Source organism: Agelaius phoeniceus, chromosome 8 (genome assembly GCF_051311805.1).
Source record: "Agelaius phoeniceus isolate bAgePho1 chromosome 8, bAgePho1.hap1, whole genome shotgun sequence".
Lineage (NCBI taxonomy): Eukaryota > Metazoa > Chordata > Aves > Passeriformes > Icteridae > Agelaius > Agelaius phoeniceus.
This window is the reverse complement of record NC_135272.1, coordinates 14658709-14675342: the sequence shown is the minus strand read 5'-3', so window position 1 is coordinate 14675342 and position 16634 is coordinate 14658709. Positions and strand designations below refer to the sequence as shown.

Genomic DNA, 16634 nt, shown 5'->3' with positions numbered 1-16634 from the left:
CAAGTCAGGACTTTCTGATGGAGATGATCAAAATCACTTTAGATTTGGGGTTTACATGGCTCTGAATAAAACACAGTTGTGTTTCCAATGAGTTTGTAAGCCCAGGAAAAATCTGTTTCTTTCATGCAGTCAGTTTCATGCGTATGCATGTTTTCATGTAGTCTGAAAAGAACATCTTTTTAATTAAAATTCCACTGGAGAACAGTTCATACAAAGGCTGTAGCTCTCAACAAATTATAGTGGCCTGCAGGTTTTTCTATCTCTGCTTACGCTCTTTAGGAAAGAAGGTTTTGGACAAGAAGTCATCAGAGGGTTCAAAGTTCAGAGGTTTCAAGTTAGCACTTGAATCAGGGGCTTAAATTGGAAGGATGGTTACTATCTGAATTCTGCACAGCTGCTTTCTGCAGCCTGTCAGTGCCCACGCACATTAGATTAGCTAAGACACGAACAGTGTGATGCAAGAAGGGTCACAAGAAGTGTGTGCAAATCTCTGTCTTCCAAGGGTGTTAATTCTTGCCCATCTGATTCTTCAGGAGAGGATGAGTGGCGCGCTGAGCAGCGAGATGGCTCAGAGGTCTTGCTGCAGTGGAGTGCTGAGACCCAGGATATCTCTGTTATCTCTGACACCTACTTCCCCATGTACTTCGTTGCACCACGTAGGTCATTCCAAAAGCATGGCTTTCTGTGCTGCTTGTGCACTTTGTGTTCTGTCCCCTAACTGTAAGGATTTCTTTCCCTTTCAGGCAAGTTCTTGGGCAACCAGGTTTTGAGTTATGGGCAAAACTTGACCTTCTCCTTCCGTGTGGACAGGCGGGACACGCGCCTCTCTGCAGAGGACCTGGTGCTGGAAGGGGCTGGGCTGAGAGTGTCTGTGCCTCTCATTGCCCAGGGCAACTCCTACCCCAGTGAGAATGTGCAGACCTACACCTTCAGGTAGAGTGGGAGCAGCTGTCACCTGGCCTGGGCTGCCTTTGGCCTCTGAGCTCTTGAGGAAACAGAGATCATTAGGTTTGAAGTTATGTGGGTGATGTTGCAATAGCACAGTGCTGTTGCAAAGGGAGCTTTTGAGAGGCTGCAGCTGTTAGCAGCTGCAAGCTGTGCTGATCATGCTTGGCTCTTCTCCCCAGGCTCCATGAAGCTGCAGATTACCCGTGGAGGCCTGCTCTTACAGCATTTGAATTCCAAAAGCTTCTCCACAACTTGACTTCCATCAAGATCCGTGGGACATACAGTGAGAGAAGTAAGTCACTGAACAGAACATCACAGAAGAGAGGGAAAACTCATTTGTTTAGTGCTTGAGTTGCTTCATTGTAGGGCCCAGCCATAAACAGCTGTGGCAGCTTATTTGGTAAAGCTTGTGCCAGTGGCTTTCCACCTGGCTTTCCTGTGTAGCATCTTCTCCCAGGCCTCCTGAAGAGGATATGGAAAAGAAAAGTGGTGTCTTTGAATGTCTGAAAGCTGAACACTTAGCAACTGCTGATTCCTTGCTCTAGACATAGGAATTTTTCTTTGTTTAATAGCTCCTATCCTCCAGTTGGTAAAAATACATAGTACAGAGTACTGAAGGAGGATGTAGGAAGTTTACAGCACTTGGCTTTAAGTTTGGCTACACTATAAATGGTTACATCCCCCCTCTTTCTGGGTCTTGCTTTGACATGACAGATGGGAAGGACAAGGTCTAAAGTGCTGCCTGTGCAAAACCTGAGTGAAAGTTTCTCATAACGAAGATTTATAAAAATGGGCATGAATTAGAAGTAAAAGTAGGTCCTTAGGTATTGCTGTGTGATGAAGTATTTCTGCAGAAAGATGCAAAGGATGAATTTGCATTTGGGAAAGGTGGGAAAACTGCAAGTGTTTCAGAAGGGTGGCCCATAATGAAGAATGTGGGGCTGTGAAATGGAGGGGTAGAAAGGTGTGGAGCAAACCATCCCTGAGTGCTGTAGCCACTGCTAATATGTAGGAGCTGAGGCTCTGTTCAGTGCACTGGAGCTGCTGCAGTTGTACAGACACTGGTATAAGTTAAAAGTCAGCTATGTTGTATCTGAGCTCTGTTTTGCTCCAGGGAGAAGGGGCTGGGAGTAGAGGAGGGAAGTGCTGAGATGCCAGAGGAAGGAATGGCTTGAGGGGAATAGTTGTCGAGTTTGTCCCGAGGCGTGGTTTGCAGATGGTGTATTACAATTGTTAGAGACATGGTCTGTTCTGGCTTGAAAGCCAGGAATTGGTTTTGGTATTTGATTTGGAAATGGAAATCATACACGTGTAAAATATAACTTAATTTTAATTGACTGTACTTGCTGTTCTCAGATTCTCCTCTATATTGTCATTCTCAGCTTTCCTACCCTGCATGCTCCCTTGGTGAGCTCTAGTGCATCTTTGCTCATCTCTCTAAATCCTCCTGGAGGGTTTTGCACCTTGATTCATCTCACCAACTGCAAGCACCCCCTGTGTGCCCCTCGTACTGTTCTGCTGTGTTTGGGGAAGCAGTGATGATAGCCTTTGTGGTTACAGAGGCTTTGTCCCTTGGTGCTTTCTAGGTGCCGGTCACCTGGATGATGTCACCATCACAAGTGCTCGCCCTGGACCGGGTGTGCCTGTGGCCTGGGTGGAGAGCTGCTCGTGTCCAGTGGGATATGAGGGGCAGTTCTGTGAGCGCTGCACCTCCGGGTACCGCCGAGAGAGCCCAGGCCTGGGGCCCTACAGCCCCTGCGTGCCCTGCACGTGCAACGGGCACAGCGAGACCTGCGATCCCGAGACGGGTAAGAGACAAACAGGGAGCAGCCAGAGCCTGCTGCTCCTTCGCTGGATTGGACAATGAAGCAAAACTCACGCCCCTCTCTGTTGCAGGCATGTGCAATTGCAGGGATAACACGGCAGGGACTCACTGTGAGAAGTGCAGTGATGGGTATTACGGCGATGCCACGGCCGGCACAGCCTCGGACTGCCAGCCCTGCCCGTGCCCAGGCACCTCGAGCTGTGCCATCGTGCCCCGCACCAAGGAGGTGGTGTGCACCAGCTGCCAGGCTGGCACTACAGGTGTGTTCCTACACAAAACATCTTTTTCTACATCCACATGCTTGTGGAAATGTCTCCTGCTAGTTCTTGTTCTCTGATCCACAGTGAGTAGCTCTGAAAGCTGCTGAGTCTTCTGGTTCAAATCCTTCTCCCTTCTTCAGCCCTGTTTTTTGTCCTGTGTGAGGCTTGGGACTTCACATGTTTTTCATGCCTGTTTCTTGGGAACAAAAGGCTTGATCTGCAAAGTCTGACCATTTCTGTGCTATATATGAGAGCCATGCTGCCTTCCAGTAGAGCTCTGATGATGGCATGGTGTTGGGCAGAAAACAGATTTAAAAGAGCCAGGAAGGCAGGTCAGACTGAAATAAAATTAGAAGGTGCAGTTTGCCAGCAAGTGAGGCACTACAGGGTGCTTCCTAGGAAGAGCAGGAAGGCTACAGTGACTCACAAAGTGCTGCCCAAAGAAATAGAAGATCAAACTAGTACTCAGCAATTTTAAGGAGAAATGTGTGAACAGATACCGATCTTTTTTTTTTAGCAATAAGCTCTGAAGTCCAAGCATGTAACTGAGTTGTTAAGCAGAAACTTTTGTTCTGCCTGCAAACAGCAAGGAAGCCATAGGATGACTGGCAGCCTTCATGCTTCTCTGCTGATTTCATGCTTGGCATGGCAGAGTCCAAAGTACAGAATACCTGTACATTCTTGAGTGCTTAAGACAGCCTCTGACCAAGCACATAAGCAGCTCATGGGGCTTCCTGTGGGTGCCACTGAACTGTGAACCAAAGCAGTGCCCTTCAGCTCAGGTGTCTGTAGCAGCTGATCTTTCTTGTAGCTATGTGATTGCAGAGGAGTTTCTCCTGTCTCACACCACCTTCTTGGGATGTGAGGAAAAAGGGGGTTTGTGCAAGAACTGCCTAAGAAATGGAGCTCCCCTCTGGCTGGGGAGGTCAGATCTGCAGTGAGTGTAGGAAGCTGCTGAATTGGATGCTTCAGTGGCTGCCTGTGGAGGTTTGGCAGGTCTCATTGGCAGAGGAGCTTCCTGGAGCAGTGATGCCTCATGGAACTCTACCTCTTGGGATTCTTAAATTAACAACAAATTGCAGCAAATAGGTCTGGCTTAAAGGGATAGGAGGGGAAAGAAGAATGGAAGTAATTCATAATGCAAAGTTCCAGTGAAAAATCAGCTTGAATGTAGAGATGAGGAGGGATTTGTGTCTGGCCCCAGCAGAAGGATGAAAGGGAAGAAGCTGAAGAGTTTACTTTTCAGAAGGGAGTGAAAGGGGATCCATGTGAGATGGCAGCAAGGGGCTTTCTGCTGCAGCACCTGTGTCTGTGTTGTGTCCCAGGTAAGAGGTGTGAGCTGTGTGATGATGCCTATTTTGGAGACCCCCTGGGCAGGAACGGTGCCGTGAGGCCGTGCCGCCTGTGCCAGTGCAACAACAACATCGACCCCAACGCCGTGGGCAACTGCGACCGCCAGACCGGCGAGTGCCTCAAGTGCATCTACAACACTGCTGGCTTCTACTGCGACCGCTGCAAGGACGGCTTCTTTGGGAACCCCCTGGCCTCTGACCCCTCAGACAAGTGCAGAGGTCAGACTTGCTTCTTGTTGCATTTAAAAATGGTTCTGTCCCCAGGAGCTGCTGTCAGGCTGTCACTTGTGCCCGTCAGCAGCAATGTGTGGCTTTACCCTGATTTGGTGGTTTGAGCTTGCTAAAAGCTTTGTGGGCACTTAGTGCTATCAAAGCAAAAGCATTGTGTGATGCAGGGGCTGGGTGGCCATGTGGTTTGGATCCAGGGCCGTTAGAGTAAGTACCAGTACCACAAGGGATTTCTAAGTTTGTGCATGTTTCTCCATACCTTTTTATTTTTGCAGCTTGTCACTGCAATCCCTACGGCACAGTGAATCAGCAGACAATCTGCAATCAAGTGACTGGGCAGTGTGAGTGCTTGTCTCATGTCACTGGGAGGGACTGCAGTGCCTGTGAGCCTGGATTCTTCAACCTCCAGAGTGGACGTGGCTGTGAGAGGTGAGGTTTGGCTTGGCTTGGGGCAGAGACCCTGGATTTGGAGGTGCTGACATTGTGCAGGAATGTGATGTTTGTCACAAGTAACAGGTGTGCCTGTGCCACTGTGGGTGGGGAAGAGCAGTGGTCAAGGAGCAGCTACTAAGGCTGTACAAAAAGCCTGACTTATAAATAGCTTTATAAAGAGCTCTAAATCAGGGTTTTAAATAGAAAACTGCCACATGACTTCGTGATTGTAGCAGGGGCTCTTGGGTTCTTTTTTTAGTGCAGGCAGCAAGTGACCTTGCATGGTTCAAAAGCTCAGTGCCTCGCCTGCTGCATCTTCACAGCAAGAAAAGTGGTTTTTGGCAAATGGCAAATGCAAAAAGAGCTGTGCTCTTCAGAGAGACCCCACATGTCCCTTCTGTGTCACATCTGACGTGTGCCTGCCTCCCCCAGGTGCAACTGCCACGCGCTGGGCTCCACCAGCGGGCAGTGTGACATCCGGACGGGGCAGTGCGAGTGCCAGCCCGGCGTCACCGGCCAGCACTGTGACAGATGTGAGCCCAACCACTTCGGCTTTGGCTCTGAAGGCTGCAAACGTAAGTCTGAGGGGCCACAGGGAGGCAGGTGGGAAGGATGTTGCACACCAGCCCTGCCTTTGCTTTTCTTCTGCCTCTGGGAAGATATTTTGTCACCTTGCTCCTCATCACAGCAGAAGTTGGCACTTTTATGTCCACACTGTGTGTGACGTAATTTGATTTCTGTACTACAGCTTATCCCCTTCTTCTTTTCTTACCTTTTTCTTGTCTGACTTACTAGATATCCAAATTAGTAGATATCTACTTCTCCTTGGTGTAAATATGTTCTCTGCACCTTGGCCTCCAACTGCCCCGTTTCCTAATGTGTCCCTGCACAGTTACTCTGCAGGTTGCCTCAGTACCCAGATTCTGTCTGGAGGAGCAGCTGATCTTTTAAACATGATTGCAAAGCAGATTGATCCAAACTTTCCTCATTGATATCCCTGCCTGTAGAGAGTAGCAAAGCTAACTGCAGTTGGTTACAATGCAGTATGGTAGAATAATGCTTTGTGGGAGAGGTAATGGCAACACTGAACACACACAGTGAGTGTTGGATCCTGCTTGTGAGTAGAAGCACTGCGATCAGGAGGGAGGTCCAGCTGTGAGTTTGTGCCCCGTAGCTCTTGCAGATGTTTTAGGGTATTAAGCATAACCTCCCATCCTGTGAGTTGCAGGGTATTTGTGCCTGTCCTGCAGTCTGACTGAGGTTTACCTCCCCTGCAGCCTGCGACTGTGATCCCGAGGGCTCGCGGTCCCTGCAGTGCCGGGAGAGCGGGCACTGTGAGTGCAAGGAAGGCTTTGTGGGGAGCCGCTGCAACCAGTGCGAGGAGAACTACTTCTACAATCGCTCCTGGCCAGGCTGCCAGGAGTGTCCAGCCTGTTACAGACTAGTGAAAGACAAGGTAAGGCCACACACACTGCTGTTGGTACCACTGGAGATGGTGGCACGTATCCAGCTGTGCAGCGTGCCGGCCCATGGCTGTTGGTGGTTGCTGAAAGCAGAGCGGCTCAAGGTGCTTTGCTGTGTCAGAGCTGTGCTCTCTCCCTCTCATGTAGGTGGCAGAGCAACGTCAAAGGCTGCAGGAGCTGGAGAATCTTATAGCAAATCTGGGTAGCAGAGAAGAAACTGTAACTGATGAAGCCTTCGAAGAGCGGTTGAAGCAGGCAGAAAGAGAAGTTACGGAGCTGCTCCATGAGGCACAAAAGAGCAAAGGTGAGTTGACCTGGTCAGACCTGGACCAACTAAATGAGTTCTTTGCCTCATGTTCCTGTTCCCTTTGGAGACAGCATGTTTTATTTCATGCCAGTTCTGTGCTCCAGGATTGACAGCAATTTCAGGCAGCACTGAGTCATGAATGTTGTTATCATAACAACAGTGGCTGTGCTTTTATCCATGCTGTTCTACCAGTGGTCTTTGTTGTACATGGAAGTAAAGATCTGCCTCTAGCTCTGCATGGATGGAAGTGTTTTATGTGTTACCCTCTTACCTTGATGCAAAGGAGGGTTTTATTTGTTACACAAGCAGAAAACTTTCCAGTATACTTACTATGCTTTAAATTTGCTCAAACATCTTGGGCTCTAGTAGTTCTTGTTGTTCTGATCATTGGTGATCAGAATGAAGGCTTCAAAATCCTAAGGCAAACTTAATTATCCCACCATCAAGTGTAGAATATTCTGAAGAATGCTGTTTTTCCTGTTAAACTCCATTTCAAATTTGTTCTTGTGTTGTCACCACTACCACAGGATGTTTGTCATGATTGTGACAGTGGTTTGTCCTTAGGGTCTCTTTAATGTATAAGATGATGTGTGTTTTGGAAAAGAGAAGCCTGAAGGAGACTATTGACTTTGCAGTAAAAATGTTCCCCTGGGAGCTGGTTCAGTGATTTCAGACCATTTTGGGAAAATTTGTCCCCTTTGTGTGAAGCTGGGAAAAAGCGAACACACATCTAATGCTGGCATTTGCTTGGGAAGATTCCTGCCAGTGAGAATGGTTGCTTAAGCTTTTGTCAGCTTTAGCCGAGGTAGATTTTTACTGCCTAGATAATAGTCCCACATAAGGGGGTAGCAGGATGGGGATTACAGAAAGATGAGGGAATGGATTTGGTTTTGTGGTGGAATTTTGATCTCTGTCTTAGAATCATAGAATCATTAATTTGGAAAGACTCTTAAGATCAAGTCCAACTGTTCCCTGCCCCCCAGCACTGCCAAGGCTACCATTAACCCATGTTCCCAAGTGCCACATCCACCCAGCTTTTAGATCCCTCCAGGGATGGTGATTCAGCATTTCCCTGGACAACCCTTTAAGTGAAGAAATTTTTCCCACTATCCAACCAAAACCTCCCCAGGCACAGCTTGGAGCTGTTTCCTCTCATCCTGTCCCTGTTCCTTGGGAGCAGAGCCTGACACCCTGGGTGCACCCTCCTGTCAGGGAGTTGTGGATAGACAGAAGGTCCCCCCTGAGCCTCCTTTTCTCCAGGCTCAACCCCTCCCAGCTCCTTCAGCTGCTTCTCATGAGACTTGTGCTCCAAATTCTTCCCCAGCTCCAGGTTCTTCTCTTACTAAGAGGGAAAGGTAAATGCAACAAAAACTACCCTGGCAAAAATCTGTGCACAGCTGAAGAAGTTATTTCTGTTTTTCTGTGATAGTATGTTTTTGAAATGTGTCAAATGTTCATGTTCAATACTTAAGATATGCTGCAAGTCAAAGTATTTGACCAGTCTTAATTTTGGAGTTCTGTGGGCTTCTGCTTGCACTTTAATTCTTGGTAACACTCTCAGCTTTTCAAAAGTTTTTGCCATGGTTGTGAGGCAAATACATACCTGTGCTGTGATGCCTCTGTTATTTAGATGCTGTTGTGTGGAGTTACCTGATGGTCCAAAAATTTGGTGAAGTGTGGGTGCCTTATAAATCCTACATATGTGAGAACCAAGGCTCACAGCTTTTGCCAGCCCTTTGGTTTGAGGAGAGTTTGGAGTGGGTTTGCTATTCCACACAGCTCCTGGCTGCTCCATGTGGAGCTCCTTAGGTCTTTCTTCAGAGTAGCCATTGTTGCCCTGAGTGTGGAAAAATGTACATCTGCACTATTCGTCTGTCTCTTCTCAATTTCTAGGAGATAAGCTAAAGAAAATTCACCAAACAGACATTGCATACCTATTGAGGAGCAGCTCTGTTGTCATTTTAAGTCAATGAGAGAGGTAAAACATGAGGTAAACATGAGAGGTAAAACATGATTCTGAACACAAAATCTCCCATCAGAGTCAGTTCCAATACCCAGCAGGATTGTCTTATTAGCAGTTCATGGCTTTTCATTTCTCCTGTTGGTGCACATTCTGATTATGACTTTGATCTCAAGCTAAGTGACTTGTGAAATGGCTTTGCCTGGTTCCCTTCCAGTAGGGGATTAACCTTCCAACACGGTGCCTGCTGTGGTAAGCTGCTGCTCCAGCTTCTCTTCCTGCTCTAATTAATTTTGCTTCCTCTCTTTTTTGTCCTGTGTTTCAGACGTAGACCAGGGTCTCATGGATCGTCTCAAAGACATCAACAGCACCTTAGTGAGTCAGCTGAACAGGCTGAGGAACATCCAGGGCACAGTGCAGGACACGGAGAACCTGGCGGAGCAGGCGCGGGTGCGGGTGGAGGACACTGAGGACCTGATCAGCATGGCTTCTGATATGCTGGAGAGGGCCAAGATGGCAGCTGACAACGTGGTGAGTGTGTGCTGGGATCCCACACAGCTGGGGAGGCTGAGGGCCTTTCCTTTTGTGCCTCTGGTGTGTTTCTCCACTTGCTCTCTCCCTCATACAGCAAATTTGCATCAAGATCATGGGAAATCAGTGAAGTTCACCACTGTCGATTATGGGAAATCAGTGAAGTTCACCACTGTCAGTTACAGATAGTATCTTAGCCCAAACCAACATAAAAATCTTAAATAAATATTAGCACTGTTGTTTTTCAAGGGGTAACCAGTGGTGGAAACTGCATGGACTTAAGAAAAACATGCAGAGAAGTGAGAAGTAGGTTAGACACATATCTAAGCATTTAGATCATGACAATAAATATTTAAAGCAAATACAAATAAAAGATTAGAAAAGATCTTGAAGTTTTTTTTTTCTTTCTTTTTCTCTTCCAGTCCATTACACCTCCAGAGCAAAGCGGGGACCCCAACAACATGACTCACTTGGCAGAAGAGGCCCGTAAGCTGGCAGAAAGGTAGGCTGTGCCAAGACACACTCATCATGGCCTTTGTCAGGGCCCTGCTCTTCTCTGCAAGGGGGAAGCAGAATTTCATTTCCTGGCTGGGAAACACACACCCTTTGCTGCTTAAGGGACTGGTGCTGTGGGATGGTGGCTGTGTAGCCCTGAGGGCAAACATTGCTCATGTGGGTGACACACATGGCAACCATCTTCCATTACTATTTCAGCATCTCCCATGTGTAAATCTGGGGGAAGGAATGAAGAGAGAATATAATCAAGAACTGAGGATAAAAACTATTGGCTGACAAATCTAATGGCATTGTTTTTCTTTTGTCATCAGGCACAAAAAGGAAGCTGATGAGATTGTTCGCACAGCCAAGGCTGCAAATGATACTTCCACGGAAGCATATCAGCTGCTGCTGAAAACCCTGGCTGGAGAAAACCAAACTGCAATTGATATTGATGAGCTCAACCAGAAGTGAGTCAGAAACAGAAAATTGCTTTTATTTCCTGACTTTAGAGCAGTGCTTAAAACTAAGACAACCCCTCTATCTGCTTTGGATTTTGTGGGAGGTGATTTTTGATTTCTTAGCCTCTCCACTCTCTTATTAAGTTCAGTTCTACAGAATATACTGTTTCATAACTGGATCCTTGGGATTTTTTAGGTACAATCAAGCAAGGAATATGTCTCGAGACCTAGAGAAACAGGCCACCAAGGTGCTTGCAGAGGCAGAGGAAGCTGGAAACAGAGCCCTGCAGATATATGCCAACCTCACCAGCCTGCCTACTGTGGATTCCACGGGGTTAGAGGTACATGTGGGCACCATCATGTGCACTGTTTCTGAGGATTGCTAGGTTGCTGGCATACCTTACATGTGCTCTGCTGATGTTCTCTGCATAAAAACACTCTGTGGACAACGCTTCTTGTCCATCTAGGCATAATCCAACTTTTATGCAATTGCAACATTTATGCAGGAGATGTAAATTCAGAAACCACCTACATAAACCCCACCTCCCCCAGTTTCTGAAAGACAGAAATCTCAAATGTTTGCCAGACGTCTTGGCTTGAATGTAGAAGTGGAAAAATTTACCACCTGTTCAGGAATTCTTTAACATTCAGGAATCTCTGTGTGTGATTTCCACCTGCAGAATAAAGCAAATAAGATCAAGAAGGAAGCAGAGGAACTGGATCAACTAATTGCCAGGAAGCTAAAGGATTACGAGGACTTGAGAGAAGATATGAAAGGAAAGGAGTTAGAAGTAAAGAACCTCTTGGAGAAAGGGAAGACAGAGCAGCAGGTCAGTTCAACTTTGTGCAGGCTTTTGTTCCCTGGGAAAAAAAAAAATACAAGGAAGACAAGTAACTGGCCAGATGCAAATGATTTCATTTTAGTGTTATTGATTATAAGAATGCTGAAGAATGGCCCCAAAAAGGAGATGCAGAAAGAGGTTAAAAGCGATGGCTTTGAGGCTGTGTGTGAAAATAGGAGATATTTGCCAGATGTGGTGTCAACTTTGTATTTTGAGCAGTATTCTCAAAGTACATACACTCATCCGGTCTCAGAGGAAGCACTGCTCTTCTGGATGGTGTTGTTGTTTGGGGCTTAACAGTGCTTTTTGATACACTTACATGATTGTCCTTCAGAAAGTGGGAATGCATTGGTACATGTCCTGTCTCCTCAGACTGCAGACCAGCTCTTGGCTCGAGCAGATGCAGCCAAAGCCCTGGCTGAAGAAGCTGCTCGGAAGAGCAGTGGCACACTACAGGAGGCCAATACCATTCTCAGGAACCTGAAAGGTAAAGAGGAAGCACTTGGAGTGAATCCTTCAATTCCAGTGTGACAAGTCACTTGGCAGTAGGATATTCTGGTTAAAGAGGCCCTGCTATTGCCCTTATCTGAATGTTGGGTGTGTTCTTTTGGCTCGTTTTTCTTTAAAGAAAAAGTATGAGCCTTTTCAGGGACTGGAAATTACCTTTTAACTTCCTTATTTAGCATCAGAAGATGTGCAATAGGGAGAGCTGACCATCCCTCCAATGTCAGGGCAGCAAAGCCTTGGGTAGCTTGGTCAGAGGAGCATCCCAAGGCTCTCCTGGAGCACTGGAGTGATAAGGATCTGCTTTGCCCCCTTAGACTTTGACAAGCGAGTGAACGATAACAAGACGGCGGCCGAGGAGGCGCTGAAGAAGATCCCTGCCATCAGCCAGACCATTGCAGAGGCCAACAACAAGACTCAGCAGGCAGAGCTGGCACTGGGCAACGCTGCTGCTGATGCCCGTGAGGCCAAGGCCAGAGCAGATGATGCTGAGAAGATTGCCAGCTCCGTTCAGAAGGTGGGTGTGCTGCAGCTCACCCCTCTGAGATCCTGCTGTGGCATTGCAGGAACTCCTGGTGAGCCCCCTGTGCCCCCTGCTGTATTGCCCACTGCACATGCAAACATGGCAAGACAGGAAGTCAGTGCATTTTGATGAGAAGGATTGAAGGAAGTTCTGCCCCTTCACCACCTTTTTCCATCCTGTCCCACCTGTTGGCTGCAGAGTGCTGCTGCTACCAGAGCCGAAGCCGACAAGACCTTTGCTGATGTGACAGGACTGGCCAGGGAGGTGGATGACATGATGAAGCAGCTGCAGGATGCAGAGAAGGAGCTGAAGAGGAAGCAGGCTGATGCTGAGCAGGATATGAAGATGGCAAATGAGGTGAGTACTGCTGGCAGGTGACAGCAGTGCCTAGGAGCTGCCTTCTCCCTGCTGTCCTGGCAATGGAGCCTTTCCTCCTGCTCTCCTCTTGCAAGGACAACGCTGGGTCCAGCCAGTATTCTGACTCTTCCAAGTTTTAAGTGGGACTGAAAAGGAGGCAAGTTCTGGTGCATTAGCATAAGCTCCCTGCTGGAATTTGAAAGCTACTTTTCCTTTTATTATAGCTAAAACCTGACTGTATAGCCCTATTGATTCCATCCTGCCCTTTACTGCAAAATCCTGCTCAGTGTTCAGGGATCCCCATCCTGAAATATTCAGAAAATTGATTACTTGAAGATTCTCAGTCTTCTCCCCAGCTCTGTGATAAAGATCTTTGTGCAGGATTGTTATCCTGGGGTGAGAAGGCAGTGATGTGGTGACTATCTGCAAAGGAGAGGCATCAGTTTTGTAATCCCTACACCTTTTTTGTGCTTTCATTTTTTTTTCATATCCTACAGGCCTCACAGGCTGCCCAGGAGGCAGAAGACAATGCAAGAAAAGCTAAGAACTCTGTCAACAGCCTGCTTACTGTCATTAATGACCTGTTGGATCAGCTAGGTAGGACTGTCTTCAATGTTCTCCATGCTTTTGAGTGTTTTCCTGATGTGTGCTGGGTTTCCAGCCAGTTTTGTTTGAGGAACCAGATGGATCTGTTGATCTCTTGAAATTGGGTTTGTGTGGTTTTGGCAAGGACTTTGGGTTGTTTTTTTTTCCCAAGTAACCTCAGAGCTTGTTTGGCAATGCTCTGTGTTGGTTTTTCAGCAAACCAAAGACTTCTTGAGACAGTGGAGATGTCACCCATGTGGTTGGTCCTGTTTCAGAGGCTGGAGATGCTCTGATGGAGATCTGCTGTGGGCTCAGCTGTGTGAGCACTCAGGGTGCCATAGAGGTTTTCATGCACTTCACTGTTTGCTTCTGGCTTTTCAGGGCAGCTGGAGACAGTGGACTTGAACAAACTGAATGAAATTGAAGGTACCTTGAACAGTGCCAAAGACCAGATGAAAGACAGTGACCTGGACCAGAAAGTGTCTTTCCTTGAGAGAGAAGCCAAGAAGCAAGATGATGCGATACAGGCCTACAACAGGGACATTGAAGAGATCCTGAAGGACATTAGCAACCTGGAGGACATCAGGAAGACCTTGCCATCTGGCTGTTTCAACACCCCGTCCATTGAGAAGCCCTAAGGGTGTGCTGGGGGTGGGGGGAATCGCCCTGGTGAGTGGTGGCTCAGCCATGGAGTGCCTTAACACACATTGCCTTCTCCAAATCCCCAACTCTGCTGCTCGCAGCCACTGTTTCCTTTCAAATCAGGATAAGTTGAAAGTTTTGGGGTTTTTTTCTTTTTTTTTTTTGGTTTTTGTTTTGTTTTGTTTTGTTTGGGGGTTTTTTGTGGGTTTTTTTTTGTTTGTTTGTTTCTTTGTTCGGGGTTGGTTTTTTTTTGAGAAGCAAATTAAATATCCGTCTTTGGGCATCAAAGGGGTTTTTTTATATAGATTGTTTTCCTGAGCACTCCACCTTTGCCCCTTCCTCAGACACAGTTTCCCTTTGATTAGTGCAAGGATGAGAGATGCTCTGGACTCTTTATACTGTGGTTCAGAAATAACCATGTGAGCTGTATACAGCAAGGCAAAACTAACACAACTTTCTCTCCTGTCTTCTCCCTTTGTAAAATCCTCAGTCCTAGAGCTCTTTGTCCCTATGAAGGAAGGGGATGGCTACCAAAGTATTACTGTAATGGCCAGTATAGCTGCACTCAATTCAGATCCTTCTTCCCAACTTCTAACCCTGTGAACTTATTTTTTTCATCATTATGTGGCCAATCCAACAGTGTTGGTAGCCTTTGGCAAAATAGCTGAAGCCTCTTTCTGAAATGCTTTCTGTGAGGATGCATTGCTATGAGAGAAAGGCAGCCTCTGATTAGGGCTCTTTGGGAAGATGGGATACTGGTGGAGTGGTGGATCTTGCCAGCCCCACTTCTGTTCTGTGGAGAAGTTTTGGGTCTGGTCTGAAAGCTGCTACCTGCTGGCTAGTCCAGACTGCCAGAGTGTGGAAGCCACGAGCTGCATTCCCATCTGTTGCTACTGAATTTCCAGAGGATCTGGTTTTCTGGGCTCAGAATGTCAGACTGACAAATGAGTTTGTTGAAGCAGGACAAGTCTTGCTGAAGAGGAGAGCTGCCTTCCAGAGAGTTCTGACAACTGCACTGGCCTCCATGCTGAATGTCTTAGGGTGGGGAAGGAAGGGGGCACATGAATGGAAATGGAAAGGTCTTTTTTTCTCCCCATCTTTTACCTGAAGGAGGACAGTGGGATTTTTATCTCTTCTGCCATTGCTCTTGCCTTTTGCCTGTTTTAAAGCTGGGAGGAAGAGCTGGAATTTCCTGGTGCCCTCCTTTCTTTTTGCCTCCAAATCTCCCAGTCACCACAAAGCTGCCACAGCACAGGGACCTCAGGCCAGGCTCAGGTGGCAGCTCTGCCTTTTACTCCACTCCCAGGCCTTCCCTGCAGGCTCCCTGCCCAGGCAGTGCTCGCTGCTGCTGGCTGGGAGCAGCAGGGAGCCCCTTGCTCCCAGACAAGAGCTTCCTCTGCAGCTTCCTCCTTGCCTCCAGCCTGGCATCCCTCCCCCTTTCCCTGAGATCCAGTATATATCTATCCTTAAACACTATGCAACTTTGTACGTTTGCGTAGCGGGGAAGAAATTATTATCTGACACACACTGGTGCTATTAATTATTTCAAATTTATGTTTTTTGTGTGAATGTGATTTTTTTTTCCATTTTTTATCATGATTATAGTGTGAGGAAGTCTCTCGTGTGTGTGTATGTGTGTGTAAATATCCTCAGCCAGATTTCCAGAGTGGCACAGCCTGGCCTCCTCTATGTGCTTTCCCCTGTAGCCACTGGGGCAGGTGCACCATGTATTGCTTCTCTCTGTATCATTCCCTTAAAGCTTGGGATTTCTCCTGGCTGGCTCCTGCTTGCTTCCCTCTGTTGTATCCCCAGCACCCATCCATAACCACTTTGCCTGTTGGGTGGCTGCTTTCCAGCCCAGTCTCCAAAGCCAGCCCTGCTCCCCACGGTGCCTGCAGCACCCGGTTCTGTGTCCCCTGTGCCAGCAGTGGAGCAGGGGCCGTGGCTTTGCAGCTGAGCTGGGAGGAGCTGTAGCTCTGTTGGGAGACCAGACCAGCTCTGAGGTGGTCAGAGAGCTGCATTTGGGGACATCTTGAAACCACTGTGCAAGGCAGGAGGCTTGGTGCAGACAGTGCTGCTGTTCCCAGCAAACTCTGCATGGCTCTTGTATCCCTTCCTTTAATGATTGTGGGATTTCCCTCCTGCCTGCAAACACCTCTGGAGGAGAGCTCCCTGTGCCTGCACACACAGGGACATTGGATCACTCTGGGAAGATAGCTGTGACCACATCACCTCTGCCAAGGCTGTGAGAAGAGCAGATGTGTGCATGCCCTGGCTGACCTCAGGCCTAAGGTTTCCTGCTCTCTTGTGTTGTTTTTTTTTTTTTTTTTTTTTCTTAAGCTGTTTTTAACAGAATTTTATTTTTAAATAAAAAAAAATCTTTATAAGCAATCTGTTAATCAGTACTGCATTACAGCCATTATTCATTGTATAAGTCCAGTTATTTCTTTACATAATGTGATGATGTGACAGCTGCTGGTGGAGTGCTGGGTGTCATGGATGACATGTGACATCCCTTCATCACCTTATTCCTGACTGTGGCCCCCTCAGTATGTGCCTTCACTCCAGCTTTTTTTGCCTTAATCTGTGGTCTTGCTGTCTGGGGCGGTGAACAAAATGCAACACTTGCAGTTTTTATGTATAAAACAGTATTTCTTATTTATAATAAAGTCTGAATATTTGTAACCCCTTATACCTGGGAATTCTGTTGAGTATTACTTTATTTTTTGTGGTAGGATATTGATAGTGATGTGTCTCAGTTGCAAGATTCAACTCGTGCTCCTTAGACACCCTGGTTTGGTGTGGGAGCAAGGGAAAGGAAACTTGGAATGCATGTGCTGGGATACAGATGCCAAGGATGATGGTTTTTCCTTGTATCCACTGCTCCACTGCATGGCTCTGATGGATTTTAAGCTGCTG

General features: G+C 47.3%; 1 protein-coding gene across 1 annotated transcript in view; it reads left to right on the top strand.

The window, feature by feature from the left end:
• Positions 1-16407, top strand: part of LAMC1 (laminin subunit gamma 1) — a 67837-nt gene extending 51430 nt beyond the window's left edge. Inside the window, exons 9-28 of the mRNA XM_054638482.2 lie at positions 534-656; positions 744-933; positions 1128-1240; positions 2535-2756; positions 2845-3033; positions 4359-4604; positions 4889-5042; positions 5478-5620; positions 6323-6501; positions 6656-6812; positions 9101-9306; positions 9729-9808; positions 10134-10271; positions 10459-10603; positions 10943-11092; positions 11477-11591; positions 11926-12125; positions 12330-12488; positions 12986-13085; positions 13455-16407. Coding sequence (XP_054494457.2) covers positions 534-656; positions 744-933; positions 1128-1240; positions 2535-2756; positions 2845-3033; positions 4359-4604; positions 4889-5042; positions 5478-5620; positions 6323-6501; positions 6656-6812; positions 9101-9306; positions 9729-9808; positions 10134-10271; positions 10459-10603; positions 10943-11092; positions 11477-11591; positions 11926-12125; positions 12330-12488; positions 12986-13085; positions 13455-13711 — 3266 coding nt within the window. The 3' untranslated portion in view covers positions 13712-16407. The remainder of the gene's footprint in view (positions 1-533; positions 657-743; positions 934-1127; positions 1241-2534; positions 2757-2844; positions 3034-4358; positions 4605-4888; positions 5043-5477; positions 5621-6322; positions 6502-6655; positions 6813-9100; positions 9307-9728; positions 9809-10133; positions 10272-10458; positions 10604-10942; positions 11093-11476; positions 11592-11925; positions 12126-12329; positions 12489-12985; positions 13086-13454) is intronic.
• Positions 16408-16634: the final 227 nt, after the last annotated feature.